This window comes from Triturus cristatus, chromosome 4_2 (assembly GCF_964204655.1).
Source record: "Triturus cristatus chromosome 4_2, aTriCri1.1, whole genome shotgun sequence".
Classification (NCBI taxonomy): domain Eukaryota; kingdom Metazoa; phylum Chordata; class Amphibia; order Caudata; family Salamandridae; genus Triturus; species Triturus cristatus.
Window position 1 is genome coordinate 416,117,559 of NC_140586.1, and position 18,699 is coordinate 416,136,257.

An 18,699-nucleotide genomic window follows, 5' to 3' on the forward strand; every position below is an offset into this window, starting at 1 on the left:
CAATTTGGATGTCCAACTCATATAGTCTATCAGGAGGGCTGAGCCGCTGATCTGGATTTTCTACGTTTATGTAGCCATTATTCGGTCTTACACCAGAAACTGTTGAAGAGTCTGGTAAACTATGGTGACCTCTGCTGCGCTGTCCAGCATAGTCCTCACCCACATCTTGTTCCGAAAAAGAGTTAGGAGTATTTATGGCATATTTAGCAGAAAATCCATCCACTTTTTTCTTTTTACGTTGTGTTTTCTGTTGTGGGTGTTTCTCTTCCTTTTTTTATGATGACATCAAAAGAGCACTGTGAGTCTGTTTCCGGTTTCACATACTCCTCCTGTATGTCTTGCCTTTTCCCTCTTTCTCGGACCGTTTGACTGCTGAGTCCTGAAAACAATGAGAAGGATTTATTTTTAATTTTATAAGGCGCACAGCTACCAAAAAGGTTTCCCGGCACCGCTTGACAGGAAAAGAGGAAGGAGTTTAGAGTTAAGCAACCAAGTTATTAAGTGGATACCTTCAATTTATTGGTTAAAAAAAACAGGTTTTTAAGTGTTTACATAAATTGCTGAAGATAGTTTCATTCCTGAGGGATGGAGGAAGGGAATTCCACAGATGAGGACCCAGGTAAGAAAAGGACCGGCTGCCCATTCGTGACAGTCTGATCTTAGGGACTGAGAACTTAGCCTGGGTGGAAGAGCGAAGAGAGCGTGATGGTATGTAAGAATGGACAATGGCCTTTAGGTATTGAGGGGCACTACCAGATTTAACTTTAAACATAGAGCTCAGAGATTTGAATTTCACACGATTCTCGACCCTGAGCCATTGAAGATCACCAAGAGAGCTGAAACCGAGGCCATTCTAGGGATCCGACAGAGCAATCTGGCTGCAGAAATCTGAACCACTTGCAATATGCGTATCACATCCTTATTGGCACCTAAATACAGGATGTTGCCGTAGTCCAGTCTAGATGTAATAAGAGCCTGGACTACAGTTCTTTGAGTGGAATTAGGCAACATCCAAAGGATTTTTCTAAGCCATTTAAGGATAGCGAAGCAGGTAGAGGCCACCTTTACTGCTTGCTGCTTCATTGATAGTTGGTTATCAATGATAACACCCAGATTGCGAACTTGAGTATTGGGTTGAGGGAGGATACCCATTTCAGGCGGCGAGTGTTGAGGGCCCCAAAGGTGCTTGTTCTTTCCCAAAATCAGTACCTCCATTTTTTCGCCATTAACTTTTAACGAGTTGGCGTGCATCCATCCAGCAATCTTCCCCAGACCCATCTGAAGAGATGATGTCTCAGAGGTCCTATCTGCCAAAAAGGAAAAATTATTTGGATATCGTTGGCGTAGGAAAAGATCAACAACCCAGCGTCTTCAGCAATAGTTGCCAAAGGTTCAAGGATGTGAATCAAAATACTGATAGCTATCAGGCTGTTTAGTCACCCTATGGTTACCTAGTTTGTAACATTTGTCAGATGACTCTGCTTGCGGAGATCCAGTCAGTGGTTTTGCTTTAGCTTTGTTTTTAAAATGAAAAACTAAAATGGAGACTAGATGAAGCTACATAATGAAATTAAATGAAATTAAATTAGGATTTCTGAAGCCCACTACTACCCATGGGTGTCTAGGGGCTAACTTCCAGAGGGTGGACCAAGGTAAGTAAAACGCCAGACAGCAGACTGTGTGGCACAAGAAATAGATGACAGTACTGAGCTAGTTGTTAAACAGCAAGGTTATAAGAGCCTTGCGAAAGGTAAGCAGATTTGTTGTTGTTTTTAGTGTCAGAGGCATCGAATTCCAGAGTTTGGCAGTGGTCACTGCAAAGCTCTTGCCTCCCCAAGTAGCTCTTTTGAAGTAGCTCTTTAGAATTTCGGTACAACCAAATTAGCCTGGGAGGAGGATCTTAAAGTCCTTGAAGGGATGTATTGTTGAGAGGGTTGTTTGATGGATTCAGGACCCACAAAATGAAGGACCTTAGAGGCTATGCATAAAGATTTTAACATCACCCGCTTTCTAACCAGGAGCCAGTGAAGTGAGGGGAGAGCCTTGGAGACCGATTGATGTTTTGGTATTCCTAGAAGCAATCTGGCTACTGCATTTTGGAACATTTAGAGCTTGTCCAGAGCTTTCTAATGGGCAGTCAAAAAAAGCCCATTGCAGTAGTCTATTTTTGATAAGACCAGAGCAGTGATCACTGCTTTACATAGGTCCAGAGGGATGAAAGTAAAAACCTTCCTAGGTGATTTAAAAATAAAGTAACATGACGAAGTGATGGCATTGTCATGTCCCACAAAGGAGAGTTTTTCTTCAAATTGAACTCCCAGATTTTTCACCTTAGGGACAAGAGTTGGGAGTCCACCCATTTCTTGAGGCCACTGGTTAGGGGACCAAAATGATGGGTGACTACAAAACAGCAGCACCTCAGTTTTATCTGAATTTAGTTTCAGACAATTGTTGGACATCCAACTACCGATCCGTGACATGCAGTTGTGGAAACGTTCTGCCGTACTGTCAGGGTTTTCTGTGACTGACACTGCAATTTGGGTGTTGTCAGCATAGGATACAACAGAGAACCCAATGCCTTTGATCAAAGAGGCTAAAGGGGTAACATACAGATTAAAAAGAGTGAGACTCAGCGCCGAACCCTGTGGTACCCCACAGGGGAGAGTAAAAGAAGTAGACATAACAGGAGTGGCATGTCATAGAATGTCATAGAGTGGAGTAGAGTGACGTAGAATGGAGGAACTTAGAGAGGAGCAGAGTGTTGCAGATTGGAGTAGTAAAGAGTGGAGTGGTCTGTCAGAGTGGCATGTCATAGAGTCTCTTAGAGTGGACGGTGTAGAATGGAGTAGCATATTGTAGAGTAGCATGTCGTAGAATGCAGTGGCATGTCGTAGAGCGGAATGGCATGTCAAAGAGTGCAGTTGAGTATTGCAGAGTTGGGTGGCGTGTCGTACAGTGGAGTGTTGTGTCATAGGGTTGAGTGGCATGGAGCGTCGTAGAGTGGAATAAACTGTGGTAAAGTGGCATGGTGTGTTTTGGAGCTGCGTGTCATAGAGTAGAGTGAAGTGGCGTAGAGTGCAGTGGCGTCTCGGAGTGGAGTGGCGTGTCATCGTGTCTTGGAGTGGAGGGGTGTAGAGTGGAGTGGCATAGAGTGGAGTGGCCTGTCGTAAAGTGGAGTGGCGTGTTGTAGAGCAGACTGGCGTAGAGTGTCATAGAGAGCAGTGGAGTGTTGTAGAGTGGAGTGCCATGGTGTAGAGTAGGTTGGAGTGGCGTAGATTTGAGTGGTGTGTCGTGGAGTGGTATGTCGTAGAGTAGTTTGTAATGTTATACAGTGTCATAGAGTGGATTGGTGTATAGTGTTGTAGCATATTGTAGTGTGCAGTGGCGTGTCCTGCAGTGGAGTGTCATGGCTTATTGTTTAGTGGAGTGGAGTGGTGTGTCATAGAATGTCATAGAGAGGCATAGAGGAGAGGGGCACAGAATGGAGCAGAGTTGTAAAGTGGAGTGGCATAGAGTGGAGTTGAGTGTCTTGGTGTCTTTTTGGAAATTACCCTTTATGTAGGGTCACCCCCAAACTTTTGCCTTCCTCCTCCCCTCTTTGCTGATTTCCTATTTGTTGGTTTTAGGATTCTAGGCACTTTACCACTGCTAACCAGTGCTAAAGTGCATGTGATCTGTACTCTAAACATGGTAACATTGGCTTAGCCACAATTGGCTTATTTAATTTACATATAAGGCCCCAGGATCTGTCACTCGGGGTGAGAGTCTGGAAACTTTCATCCCCCCCATTCATCATCTCCTTGTGTTTGCTTTGTTCCCCCTAAGTTGGTAGGGTATGCACAAATATAGTCCCTTGCTCACTTTGCACTGGATTCAGGCTAACCTGGCTGATGAGGGGTGTTACCCCGAAACCGGTCCCAGGATGCTTGTTTCCGGTCCACCGACGACCTGGCTTGTCATTTCGGGCTGAACTGTCCCCATGTGGAACAGGGTCAATACTGGTTTGCACATGGCTAGGTCTGAACTGAGCTGGTGAAGTGAGCTAAAGAACGATTATGGATTCAATCCCAGATCTGTGACTGTGGGTGAGTGTCTGAAAAGTTTCAGCGCTATGTCCATCATCTCCTTATGTTTGCTAAGTTAACCCTGTTGCCAGGCCCAAACCCTCCTTTTTAATACATATAAGTCACCCCTAAGGTAGGCCCTAGCCAGCACCAAGGGCAGGGTGTCGTGTTCTTAAAATGTTAGACCTGTACTTTTAAGTTTTAAATGTCCTAGTAGTGAAATACTCTTAAATTTGTGTTTCATTACTGCATGGCCTATCACTCCCACAGGTTAACATGGGGACTGCCTTATAACATTTTATACGTGTAGTTTCCCATTGGCACAGGATAGGAAAATCAGATTTGGTGTCTCTGGACTCATACTTTAAAAACACAGCTTATGGTGAAGTAGGTTTTTAAATTGTAGTTCTGAAAATGCCACTTTTGTAAAGTTGGCATTTTCCTACTTAAACCATTTGGTGCCTTTTGCCTGGCCCTGGAATACACGTCAGGGGTAAGTGACATATGGCTTTTGCATTCCCTTTAGCAAGCCACACAGAGTAGGTGTGACTGAGCAGCCATCTGCATGTTGATGGGTCATCCTGAGTCAGGATGAGATGGAGGAGCTGACACTTGTACCTTAATAGGTCTGTGCCTGTCCCCACACAAAGGCTGCATAACCCCCTGTAGTAAGTCTGGGGCCAGGACAGGAAAGGCAGGGACTTTGTAATCTTCATAACCCTCTTTAATGTCTCCCCCACTTCAATGGCACAACTAGGTATAACTGCTGCTCCCCTGATACCACAAAATAAGAACTTTGCTGGTACCAAGGACATTCTGCCACAAAGAAGAGCTGCTGTGCTGTAGGAGGGACTGCCACTTTCCTACCTTCTTTGCTGTGTTGGCCTATTGGCTGCTGCTTCTTGCCTTGGAGTGAGAAGGACTGGGCCTGCTCTCTAAATCGCTGAACTCAAGTTTCTCAAAGGGCTTGCTGGCTTGCCCCAGTTCTTGAAGTCTCAGGGCCATCAAAGACTTCCTTCAGCTCTGCTTCAGTTGCTAGTCTCTACCAACTGTGAATTGTGCCCTACCAAGAGGTTCCAATCCAGTCCATGTTGTAGATGTAAGTGACGTATCATAGAATAGACACGAAGGACATACAGTGGAGTGGCATGTCATAGAGTAGAGCAGAGTGGCGTGTCTTAGAGTGAATTGTTGTAGAGTGTCTTAGACTGGAGTGCTGTGGAATGTAGTGGCATAGAGTATAGTAACATGTCATAGAGTAGAGTTGCATGTCATACAGTGTAGTGGCATGTTGTTCAGTGAAGTGTAGTATTGTGGAGTGAGTGGGTTGTAGAATGGAGTGGTCTGTCAAAGAGTAGAGTGGCATGCCATAGACTGGAGCGGAGTGGCATGTTGTTCAGTGATATAGAGTGAAATAAAGTGAGTGGGGAGGAGTGGCGTGTCGTAGAGTGGAGTGACGAGTAGTAGAGTAGCTTCAAGTAGAGTGTCATCTAGTACAATGTAGTTGTGTAGTGGCACAGAGTGAAGTACAGTGGAGTAGAATGCAATAGATTGGAATGTCTTCGAGTTGAGTGTCATAGTGTAGTTTGGAGAGGAGTGTCATAGAGTGGAGTTTCATGAAGTGGAGTGTTGTAAAGTGGAGTGTCACAGAGTGGAGTAGGGTGGACTGGCATAGAGTGGAGTAGAGTCTTGGAGAGTAGAGTAGAGTGGAGTAGAGTATCGTAGAGTATGGTACAGTTAAGAGTCATAGAATGGCATTGAGTGGAGTGGTATAGACTGGTGTTGAGTGGAGTGGCACAGAGTGACATTGAATGAAGTGGCATACAGTAGAGTATTTTAGTAGAGTGGAGTAATGTGTCATATAGTAGAGTGGAGTAAAGTGGCATTAGGTGGCATAGAGGTAGTTGCCTATAGTGTTGTAGAATGGAGTAGAGTGTCATAGAGAGCCATGGAGTGGAGTAGAGTATTCTAGAGAGGAGTGGTATAGAGTGGATTTGAATGTCATAAAGTAGAGGAGCGTAGAGTATTGGACAGTGTCATAGAGTGTTGTAGAGTGTCATAGAGTATCGTAGAGTGTTTTGTCAAAAAGTGCTATGGCGTAGAGTCTTGTGGCGTAGATTCTTGTTGCATACAGTGTCATGGCATACAGTGTCATGGGGTAAAGTGGAGTGATGTACAATGTGGTGGCGAACAGTTGAGTGATGTAGAGTAGAGTGGTGTACAGTAGAGTGGGGTATCATAGAGTGGGTTAGAGTGGAGTTGTTTGCCACAGAGTGGCGTGGCATACAGTATCTTGGAGTGGAGTGGTGTAGAGTGGAGTGGCATCTCATAAAAGGGAGAAGTGTGCATAGAGTGAAGTAGCATATTTTAGTGTGGAGTGGAGTGCAGTGTCATTGAATGGGGTGTTTTGTAATGGAGTGGTGTGATGTACAGTGGAGTGGCATGTGATAGAGTGAAGTAGCATGTTATGAAGTGGAGTAGAGTGGCGTGTGGTACAGTGTTGCAGGGTGGAGTTGTGTGTTCTAGAGTGGCATGGCGTGTCGTAAAGAGTCGTAGAGTGAAGTTGAGTGTTATGGTGATAAGTAGTAAAGTGGAATGGAGTGTGGTGACGTACAGTATCGTAGAGTGGAGGGGCATAGAGTCGAGTGATGCAGACTGCAATTGCGTAGTGTTGTGGCGTGCCATACAGTGGAGAGGTGTGGAGTAGAGTGGGGTGTCTTAGAGTAGAGTAGAGTAGAGTGGAATGGCGTGTCATGGAGTGTCTTAGAGTGGAGGGGCATTGAACGGAGGGCATACAGTGGAGTGGCATATTGTAGTGCGGAGTGCTGTATTGTTGAGTGGAGGGGCTTGTCGTAGAGTGGAGTGCTCTATCGTAGACTGGGGTATCATAGAGTTGAGTTGAGTGTTGTGAAGTAGTGTGTCATAGAGTAGATTGGTATGCTCGAGTGGAGTGGCGTATTGTAGGATGGAGTAGCATGTCATAGAGTGCAGCACATAGAGTGGAGAACAGTGTTGTGGAGTGGAGTGATGTTGAGTGGAGTGGCGTGTCTTTGAATAGAGTGGAGTACTGTGTCAGAGAGTGGTGTATCGTAAAGTGTCTTAGAGTGGAGGGGCATAGAATGGAATAGCATGTCATAGAATTGAGTGGCGTGTCATAGAGCGGTCTGGAGTGTTCTAGAGTGGAGTGGCATGGAGTGTCGTAGAGTGAGATGGAGTGTTAGAGTGTTGTGTTGTAGAGTAGAGTGGGATGTCGTAGAGTAGACTGAAATGGTGTTCTGTGGAATGGCATGTCATAGAATAGAGTGGAGTGGTGCGTCATAGAGTGGCGTGCCATAGAGTATCTTAGAATGGAGGGCCATAGAGTCATGTTGTAGAGTAAAATTGCATGTCGTACAGTGGAGTAGCGCGTCATAGAGTGGAGTGGCATGCTGCACTGTTGAATAGAGTGGCGTGTCGTAGAGTGGAATGGCGTGGCGTGTCATAGTGTGGAGGGGCCTGTCATTGACTGGAGTGACGCTGAGTAAAGTGTCGGTCTAGTAGAGTGTCGTGGAGTGGCATATAGTGGGGTAGAGTGTTGTACAGTCGAGTGACATAGAATGGAGTACAGCTGAGCAGAGTGTTGTAGAGGGCAGAGGTGGCCCCTCCTAAAGAGTGGAAGAGCGCTATCCTGCCTGCTGATGGCGCAGCAGGCAAACACAAATAAATAAAATGGCATATTAATGTCATTTTATTTATTTGCCACTGCACAGGCTCGCGCTTTGTACAACACGAGGGTGAGGACGGGGCTGAATCCTGCAAATGCAGGATGACTGCATTGGTCTACAGTGCACATGTTGGATTTCGACAGCCAGCCAGACATGCGCACTGTAGACCCAGGAATCCAAAGCTGTGAAACAGCCTGGAGATTGCAGGCACAGACTCCCAGCCTCAAAATGAGCACTGGGCTAGCCTGCTACAACAAATCCTGGAGCTGCTTTCAGCATGAGTAGCTCCAGGACTGGTTAGATTGCATTCCACTGAGCAGGCAGGAAGTACTGCTTGTTGACAACCATCCCGGCAGAGAAGTGTCGCACAGGTCGTGCTCCCACTCCGTATTTATTGTGAGTTATGCACAATTACACCTACTATAATTTATTAATTCTAGGCACCACTGGTAGAGTGGAGTGTTATACAGTGAAGAGTTTTGAGTGGAGGGTTGTACTGTAGAGAGGCATAGAGTGGGGTGACATGCAGTGTCGTAGGGTGGAGTGGGGTGACATACATTGTCATGGAGTGGCATAAAGTGGAGTGTCGTAAAGTGTCATGGCTTTGAGTGTCATGGCATAAAGTGTTGTGGCATGTCGTACAGTGGAGTGATGTAGAGTGGAGTGGCATGTTGTAGAGTAGGGTGGGGTGACATACCATAGAGTGATGTGTCATAGAGTACCTTAGAGTGGAGGGGCATAGGGTGTAGTGGCATGTTGGAGAGTGGATGGCAGTGTTGTAGAGTTGAGTGGCGTTGAGTTGACTGTTTCGGAGTGGTGTGTTGGAGAGTGGAATGGCATGTTAGAATGGAGTGGTGTGTCATGGAGTGGAGTGTTGTAGAGCGGAGTAGAGCGGCCTAGAGTTGAGGGGCATAGAATGGAGTACAATGTTGAGGAGTGGTGTTGAGTGTAATGTCATGCCGTTGAGAAGAGTGGAGTTGAGTAGTGTGTCATAGAGTGGGGTGTTGTAAGGTGTTTTATAATGGAGGGGCATAGAGTGGAGCGGCGTGGAGTGGTATGTCGTAGAATGAAGTGGGTGTCGTAGAGTTGAGTGTTGTATCATAGAGTGGAATGGTGCAATTTTCGATTCCCAAAATACAAATGCAATTTAAGTAATCGCAAATAGCGATTTTTGCATTTGGGATGATGCATCCAAAATGAAAAAATAGCGGTCGCAAAGGGGCAGATTTGCAGAATCTGCCCCTTTGCGACCGCTATTTTCAATGATGCATGTGGCCCAGTGTGCCTCATGTGTCAATGTTCTGTTAGATAAGTTAATAGAATTTTTATTTACCCCTTTCATTATTGTCCTGTTGCCTGGCCCATTTTGATTCCCATAAGGTCTTTGTTGTTGTTGTTCTTCTTTCTCTTCTGCTGACGTGTTTTCTTCTTTCTCAGGTTCTTCCACCTTGACCTCTTCCTCTTCTACATCCTCTCGCTTATGCCTGTTGCGGGATCACTTTCCACCCACTTTGCAGGAAGGGGTATTCATCTAAAAAAAGTCTGCTTCTAGTTTCTTCAATTGTGGAGTCGCTGACATATGAAATGTTACTGTCTCCCACAGTATATTAACTTTTTTCTGAAATGGTGTCTTCATAATGTCTATTTAGGTATTCATGTTTCTCTTCTTGTTGCATTGCCTCAAAACTCTTACACAAGGTTACTATCTTGCCCTTAGCATAATCCTCCATGTCTCTTTTGTATTTCCTTTGTTTCCTTAGCTTGATATAGATTGATCTCATTTCTAATTTCTCTAAATGTTCTTGAATTTCATTCTTGAATTTCAAAATCTCTGCTTTTTCAGATCTGCTAGTCAGCCATTCATTAATCTCTTCAATAACTTTCAAAGCCGTCTCCCTATCCAGCTTGTCATATTTTACCAATATTCACATCATCCTCTTGGAGCATGAGCCTGAATTTTCTGACCCCTCCTCTGACATCTTAGGGCTGGGATTGTCATATGATGGGAACATTTAGATCTGAAGGCCTCTGGGTATCAATGAACTGTTGTAAGCGGGTTGCTTTGCACCAATTAGTCAATTCAATTTTGGACTGCTCCTCAAATTTTCTCAATTGGTCTCAAAGTGAAGGGTCCTCAGTGGAATGACCTTCCTGGTTAGAGAGTGGTGCTTGGGTTCTAGTCAGTGCAAACAGTCTTTTGCCGCCACTACTCTACGTGCAACTTTATCTCACATAATGCCATAGAAGAAGGGGGAAAAACACACTCAATGGTGCGTAGCTGTACAATAAAATACTTATATGATCACCACTGTCCACACATCTGATTAGATTGAGTTCCGCTTGACTGAATCCTAACACCTCAATCCAATTTATCAGTATTGTTTCTGTCATTAACACCAACTATCCTTAACAGTAAGAGGAGACTGACCACATGCACGCCCTTCGCTCAGCTCTGGGCCCTCACACTCTGATCTTTGCAGTCAATGTTTTGCTGCTCCTCCGAACTGTTGGTGGTGGCGGCAGCAATCATCCACTCTACTGGCCTTTGACTAGTTCGCCTGTGCTTGTCGGTTCCTATTGGCATATGGGTGTATATCACCCAAGCAGCAGTTCTGCACAGCCATGGCACCTGAAATGTATACTGGTCAGTGTTCCTATAGGTTTTAATGTAGTAGGCAAACTGTATATCGGAAAAGAACAATTTCCTACAACCTCAAAGCATAGAAGATGTGCTTATGCATATTAATTCTTGGTGATGCAAAACATTCAATGCACCTCTCACAAATAGTCTGACAACTCTCCAAGTTTAAGAAAGGCTATTCTTGCTATTCCAGTTGTGGAGCTGCCCTGCCCAATTCCATCCCCAAAGATGACGGTCCCATATTTTGTGAAGACCCCACAAAGTGCTCTAGTTTTTCCAACAGAGAGCAGCCTGTTCTCAAATGTTCCAGTTCCAGTCATGTGTGCACACCTGATTCCGACTATTGAGATCATTGAAAGTCAGATATTGCATGCAAAAAATATCGAAGACGGACGGGTCACGGATTGCCAGAAGAAAAAAAACACTTCAATGTTGCTTTGATATCCTAACCCCACAGCAGAGTAGCGTCATCACTGGTGGCGGCACCCAGTGTTAAACAGCAAAAATTGCCACTGTCTCTGGAAGGAAAAAGATGCCCATTCAGGACAAAGTGGTGCCAAACGATTTAATGTAAATCTCCTTGAAGCGTTTTGCCCTCAAATGTTCTTGATCACATATTGACATAGATTGAAAGTATGAATATATATGCTTGTCTAAACAGCAAAAAAGGACAACTGGTCAGTTTCTCTGGTTGTGCCATATATATATAATTAGATATTCAGTCTTTTCGCCATATGTTGGGCAACTCGGTCCAAGCTGGAAAAAATAACAGTTTTATCCCTCATTAACTTTATCTGTCAGCTTTTTGTTTTCCCAGGATAATGAATACAGGAATGATCCATTACCATGAATTTGTTTTTGTGTTTATGCCAGGAGGGTAACTACTAGTACAAAATTTGATCCAGTAAAGCACCTTTAAAAACTTTTCCAGCCTATGTTGAGACTGAATCAAAGTCCCTACATGTTTGCTCTCTTAAGTGAATTCAAATAGTATTAAACTGCAGTTTCAATCTGGAATAAATAAACTTTAATATTTAATATTATTTTTAAAAAATGTGAAATAAACACTTCCTTCTATCTGGAAGCGGCTGGGCTTTCCCATATTATATTTTCTGTGTATTCATGTCTGTTATTATACAAAATTCCTTATTGTGAAATTATTTGACTTATTTTCATTTTTGCAGAATTCCGCAGTAAGTCACAGAAGCAGTTCAAAGAAGTCAAAAGTCACAGCTGATTGGGTTGCTGCTTCTGGTAAAGGAGATGTCCGATTTAGGTAACTATTGAACGTCGGTATATGTTTTGAGACTAGGTTCAATGGATTTCACAAACATAGATTCTTCTGTATACCAGGCAGTGGAAGGAGGTTGGCTTGATGTGCAATTGGTTGGCACTCTGAGGTTAACTGAATGGTCCTCCAATGATGTGATTGGTTTAGGGATGGTGGTACTTCCCCAAGCTTTTTAATGGTGGTGTATGGGCGTAACAAAGTGATTCTAGAGAAATTTGAGTAACCAGGGACTCCCTCTGTGAGGTAAATCTGGGTGAGCCTCAAGGTGAAAGGACAAGGTCATTGGGCAGCAGTTCAGTTTTAGAGACCAGCAAAAGTAATGATCACAGCAGGGCAAATCACTTAGCACAGTACATAATATCAACTACAGTATTGCAAGAAAATACTGCAGCCAAGATTACCTGAAACAAATTGTACTTCCTCTAATATGCAAACAAAAACATTTATCATAACAATTGAAGGAAGGGAAAAGTCAGTTAGAAAGACTATGCACAGAAAAGGGCATAAAACAGTACATGTGTCTCTCTATACACACTATGCAATTATAGGGAATTGTCCCCATGTTCCCACCCACTGTAAAGCATATCAAAGTGTAAAATGAAGGATGGGCCCCATTGTTGAACACTCCACAACTGTAACATACTATTACTGGGCTCTCAGTTGGCTGCCCCACTTGATGATGCCGTGTTTCAGGTGGGAATGGATAAGCCAGTATTGGAAATAAAAAAGGGTCCGAGACCATTATCATTTAAGTCATGGTAACTAGCAAGTTGGGGACTAGTTTATAAAGCCAAACAGCTCTGTGGTGTTGCAGATGTACCACAATCCATAGACCCCACAAACCAGTCAGATTGCCTGAAAACCTCAGTGGATTGCTGGCAAGGGGAGACAGGCCTTTTGTTCCAGTGGGTTTTTCCACAGTGGGCTGGTGCCCTTGGAGGCTGGTTTTTGAGACAGGGGCCAGCTCCTGGTACCTCCATCACTTTCCCACTTTCACCAGTTTCTCAAGGTCAATTGCTTCAAGAGAGATTGAGAAAGTAAGTGAGGGAGGGAAAAGGTAGAGAGAAAGCAATCATAGAGGGAGAAGAATGAGAGGAGAGATGGGGATAGAATGCATGGATGGAAGTAGATAGAGAGCATGTGGAGAAGAAAGGAGCGGGGCTGGTTTGAGCATTTATGACTGGTCTGCTTTCGGTTCTCTAGTCTTAATTGCTCGTTATTATGCTATGGCCAACCTGCAAGCAAATCCAGTGGAGGAGCTGCCTTAACAGCAAAAACTGAAGCCTGAAGGCCACCTGCCAGGATGGGTGACCATTGATAAGGCCTGCCTGGCTGCTCAACTGCAATTCTGAGTAAAGCCATCAGTGCTGTCCAATGCCATAGGAAGTTTCTCTTAAAATGTGGGTCAGGAGGACACTTACAGTGCACACAGTCACAGAAGTATGAGCAGGTAATAGGGTCTCACATGCAAAAACCTGAGCCAGATGTTCAGACCATGTCTGAAGCAGGAGCATAGACTGTTACTTAAACAATTACATTTTAGGTATGAACTGAACAATTAAATAACCTGCATGAGTAGAGACCTAGTAAATTGCATTTGTGCCTGATGCATGCTTATGCATAAGCTTGAGATATAAGGCTACAGAATCTCATAGAACAAGGAGTGGATGCCATGGAGAGTATACATGCTTACGTAGGAATCTTAATTCCAATAACACACCCGTTGCTGAGTTTCATTTAAATGCATACCATTACTGATTACTATACTACTAAAGTACTTTCTTTGTACTAAGATCTATGCTGGGCTGGAAAATGCATCATTGTATCTGTTTGTCTATTGAGTTCTCAGCTCTTGGTCCCACCTCCCACACTTCCTCAATAAGAGGTCTCCGACTGCTTATCCTCACAACCCTCAGATTCAAGTGTGGAAAGGGTATACTTAGCTTTGCCTGCAGCCCCATAGTTGAATGGACTCCAGTGCACATGTGGAAAACAACATCAACCACCAAGGTTTGGGGCCACACAGCCCTATCTGCTCAGTGGCCCCCAAACATGGTCTGATGTCAGGTGGTCTAGGTAACACCACTGAGAAAGCCAAGTTGGACTAGATGACATCATTGAGACATCCATTTTTTGGAGTTTATTTCCCTCTCAAGGTCTGTCTGGGTAGACAGAGGGTTGGGCTCTTCCTGCAGAGAGAAAAACTCTACTTCTTGGCAGTAGCCTTACAGTGACAAAGTCCCCTTAGCCTGCTGGAAATTTGATGTAAGGTGTATAAAGAGATGCAGTTGCTTTCTCACTTGGGGACCGATTCCGATCTCGTAAGGAAGGCCTCCAAACGGGATTCGTAAAGAGCAAATCCGATTCGGAGCCTATCTTTCCGTCCAAGTCGTACCCTGTTACAAACGACCAAGTACAATGCGAAGATTGCCCCCCCGCCAACCGAATCGTTTTCGAACCTGAATCTATCCATCCGACTCGTACGGAACCAAATTGTGCCGCGCAATGGAGCCGGATTCCAAACAGGCGACTACGATGCACGATTCGGACAGCTGTATCGACTCGGTCTCAGCCAGTGTAAGCAGCTGTCGGAATCGGACTTCGGGAGGTCAGAACAGGCCCCCCTTCACCCAGAGCACTCTGAATCGGTCACGGGGGGTGCGCACAGGTCTCCCCATCCAAGCATGTACAGTGTGGTGGGCAAACGGGCTTTGTCGGTACACAAGCTCCCATAGAGTGCTATTGGAGTCCAGCCGAACCGAGGCTGTAACCATGCGGTTGCATCGTATTTGCTCGGTTCAACTTGAACAGCGCATCTTGCTTGGAAAGCCCTCCAAGTCCGATTCGTACGGAGGGCATACCAAGCGAGATCGGAATCGGGCCTTTACTAGTGAGACACTAGGGTAATTTTCCACTCTCTGGGTAAGGAGGCAATTCACCAATCTGACCTCACATTGACATTACATCCCTAGGCATCCTGCAACTACTGATATGCCTATCAAATACTGTAAAGTAATCTATGATAATATTTTTCCATCTTGAGTTGAAATATCCATTGGACTGGGATGTCAGGTAGGGTACAGGAGGTGAGCAAACCTGGAGAAGGCGGATTAGCTATTCTCCCACACAGGTGTCTGTGGAGGATGAGGACCCTAAGGATTAATTTAATTTTTTTTCAAAGTTGGCCCCTTTTACTGGCAGCGCTTGCAGAAGAAGGTTTAGTGTGGGACTGTTGTTTCTCTAGAATCTGTGAGTTTCCACCACAGCATAATAACCAGCAATTAGGACCAGATTAGAGAACCAAAAGAAGCCCCTTAATAAATGCTCAAACCAGCCCAGCTCCTTTCCTTCCTTTCCTTTCCTTTCCTCTCCTCGGTCTATCTTTCCTTCCATCCATGCATTCTCTCGATCTCCTTCTCTCATTCTTCTCCCTCCCTGGTCGCTTTCTTTCTACCTTCTCCCTCCCTCCCTTCCTTTCTCACTCTTTCTTGAAGGGTGTTCAGACAAAATATTGAGTCATTAATATAGACTGACACAAATATCGAGTTGGAAATATTGTGACACAGAAACATCTTGAGCACGAATATCGTGGGCAAGAATATCTATATTAAGGTAAGTAATATAAATTTTAAAAATATTGTTGTTAATAGTATCAATTTATTATTATTTTTGTGTATTTTAATATATGTGCTAATTGTATATGTTTTAAAATGTTTGTTTAAATATTGTTCAAGTAATATTTTTTGTTTTCAAGTTTTAGCTGCGAGTAATAGGCTTTATATGGGTATAGGGTGGGAAGTAAATTAATTATAATTAAATTATAATAATTTTTTGATTATGAATTATTTCAATTATAAATATTTATGTGAATAGTCTAATGTATTTTTAGTTTCAGGTGGGTTCTGTGTTTTGTTGGGGTATATGATGAGAAGCTAATTAATTATAATGTATTAATAATTACTTTTTAATTATTTATAATTATTTAATTGATAATTATTTATATTAATTGTATAATTATTAAAGTTAAATTTAGCATGCTGGTTGTGGGTTTTGTATGGGTATAGGGTGAAAAGTAAATTTATTATAATTATGGAAACATTATTTATAATTATAAATAATTGTTTAATTGATAATTATGTAAATTCTATAATATTTGCTTTTTGGAGGGGGTGTTTTGTTGTTTTTGTATGGGTAAAGGATGTGCAGGAAATTATCATAATGAATAAATATTGTTAATGTTTAATACTTGTTTAAATGATAATTAATTATGGACATATGTAATTAAAATATTGTTTGTTATATGTGTGAGTTGTATTTGTGCGGGGTGGAGGGTCGGAAGTTAATCAAATATAATATATTTATTATTAGTTAATTAGTTATATTAATTGTTTAGTTGAATATTAATTATTTACATTATTTATTGTTTTTTTTTTAAATTTATATATTAGATGTTGTTTGTTTGTTTTCTACGGATAAAGGAACTGATTCTGATGTCGGACGGACCGGAGTCCGTTTGACATTGGTCAGGAACTGTAACCGAACGACCTCCTGTCGTCGGTTACAGACCTGTAAGTAGGATGAGACCGAAACCTGTTGGGTCTCATGCCAATACCTTTCAATGAGAGCATGCATTCCAAACGGAATGCATGCTCTCATTGAAAGACCAGGAGAGCAGCTCATTCCTGCCACCGGGTGCAGGATCAACAGGGAGGCACCCACCATTGGGGGCCCTGCTGTGGGCCCCCAAAGACAGTTTCCCACTGCCTTTTTGTGCAGGAAAAGGCAGTGGGAAACTGCCATTGTACTTCGTCGGCCGGAAAGAACCGGACAGGGGAGTAATAAAGGGTTTCCGGATGGTGTACGGGCTCTGCGAGCCCATCGTAAGCCATCCGAAAAACTGAGTCTGATTCCTTTCAGACCGAGCCCATCAGAATGGCTCGGTCAGAAAGGAATCCGAACGGCACATTCCTGCCCGCATCGGAATCAGCCCAAAAGGGTGGAAATGCAATTAAATGCAAGCGTTTTATTAGTTCTTAATTCGTTTTAATATTTTAATACATATTTAACTATGTAAAATGTGTAAATATTATACATTTAAATATGCATTTTAAATGTGTGGCGTGTAGCTTGTAGAGGTACAGGGTATAAAGGTATGTAAGTAATACAATAATTAAAAGAGTAACTTTTTTATTGTAATGTATTATTGTATGTGTTAATTGAGTTATGCTTTTTAATAGTAAATAATATTGTGTTTATTGGTTGTTATTATTTTGACAATAGATTTTGGCATTTTGATAAAAAATAACATTTATATTAACTTATAATATGTAATAAACATTGTAATAAATACATAATTAGTTAAGTTACTAAATAGAACGATTTTTTGATTTAAATATTTTTATATTTTGTTATTGACTATAGTTTTGAAATTATTTATTTTATTTGAAGTGAAATAGTCTATTTCTAATGTTGCATAGAGTGCTGTGGGAGCAGTGAATTGTACCACTCCTCAATCCAACACTATCCCTACTGTTGCACTGACTGAAGTGGGAATTGTAAATTTTACCCCTCCGTAATCCCAACACTTTGTCTACTGTTACACTGACTGAAGTGAGAATTGTACATTTTACCCCTTCGCAATCCAACATTTTCCCTACTGTAGCACTAAGTGGAGTGGGAATTGTAAATGTTACCCCTCCGCAATCCAACCCTTTTACACTTTCCTTACTGTTGTACTGACTAGAGTGGGAATATTAAATGTTACCCCTCCAAAATCCAAAACTTTCCCTACTGTTGCACCGACTGGAGTGGGAGTAGTAAATTTTACCCATCTAAAATCCAACACTTTTGTACTTCTGCATTGACTGGAGTGGGAATAGTAAATTGTATACCCCTCCGCAATCCAAAACACTTTCCCTACTGTTGTACTGACTGGAGTGGGAATAGTACATTTTGCTCCGCTGCAATCCAACACTTTCCCTACTGTTGAACTGACTGGAATGGTATCAGTGCATTTTACTCCTCCAAAATCCAACACTTTCCCTACTGTTGCACTTATTGGAGTGGGAATAGTAAATTTTACCCCTCCGCAATCCAACACTTTCCCTACTGTAGTATTGAGTTGAGTGGGATTAGTACATTTTACCCCTCTGGCATCCAACACTTTTACTACTGTTGCATTGACTGTAGTGGGATTTGTAAATTTTACACCTCCTGAGTTTGACCCTGTGGGTCCGATTACGATGCGGATCAGACGAGCTTCCAACAGGCATCTTTGTCGTAAAGGGACCCTCCAACATGCAGTTGGAGATCCCTACCGCCAAATTAGAATCCAACACCATGGAGGCGGTTGGAAACATGCCTCTCTGCAGTGAGGCTTGTACTGCTCCCCACAAAAAGGGACACAGGAGAAGCTCCAATGTCAAAAGGCATGGTTTTAAACCTCCCAGCACTGTGCCAGGCACCCCACGGTGCCTGCCACATGGGGCATTGATGTTTGTGGTGGCACCGTAGGTGGCCCCCAGACCTCATAGCGGAGACCGCGGAGGGACGTCTGCTTTTCTATGGCAGTCCAACTGCCATAGAAAGGCAGAGGGAAAGGTCCATCGTAATCCCTATGGCAGTGCCTGAGCACTCACCACTCTTATTGTAGGGATTACATTCTGACCGCTTTGCCGACGTACTCCTTGAGTGCAAACAAACCACAGCGGTTGGTTCCTCAACCCATGCGGTCGCACCGACCGCATCAGAATGCGGCAGTTTGACCGCTGCTTCAGATGTTGTTGGGGCCGACACCGGTGTGCCGTTGGTGTCGGTCCCACCAACATCGCATTGAGGCCCTTTGTTTACTATTTATAAAATTTTGTGAAAATAGTATATATATTTGTTTTTTTTATTATATTGTTTCCATTTATATCAATATGTTTTTGGTTATTTAAAATTATACTATGTATAAATATTAATATTTGTAATGTTTTATTTATTTTGATTAAATTCTAA

General features: G+C 43.1%; 1 protein-coding gene across 2 annotated transcripts in view; it reads left to right on the forward strand.

The window, feature by feature from the left end:
- LOC146834490 (ferric reductase 1-like) overlaps positions 1 to 18,699 on the forward strand; it is a 439,656-nt gene that overhangs the window by 101,108 nt on the left and 319,849 nt on the right. For both annotated transcript variants that reach the window (XR_014960631.1, XM_085601878.1), the window contains exon 5: positions 11,594 to 11,685. Coding sequence is in view for 1 of the 2 variants with exons in the window: in XM_085601878.1 (XP_085458004.1) it covers positions 11,594 to 11,685 (92 nt within the window). In the remaining variant the exon portion in view is untranslated. The remainder of the gene's footprint in view (positions 1 to 11,593; positions 11,686 to 18,699) is intronic.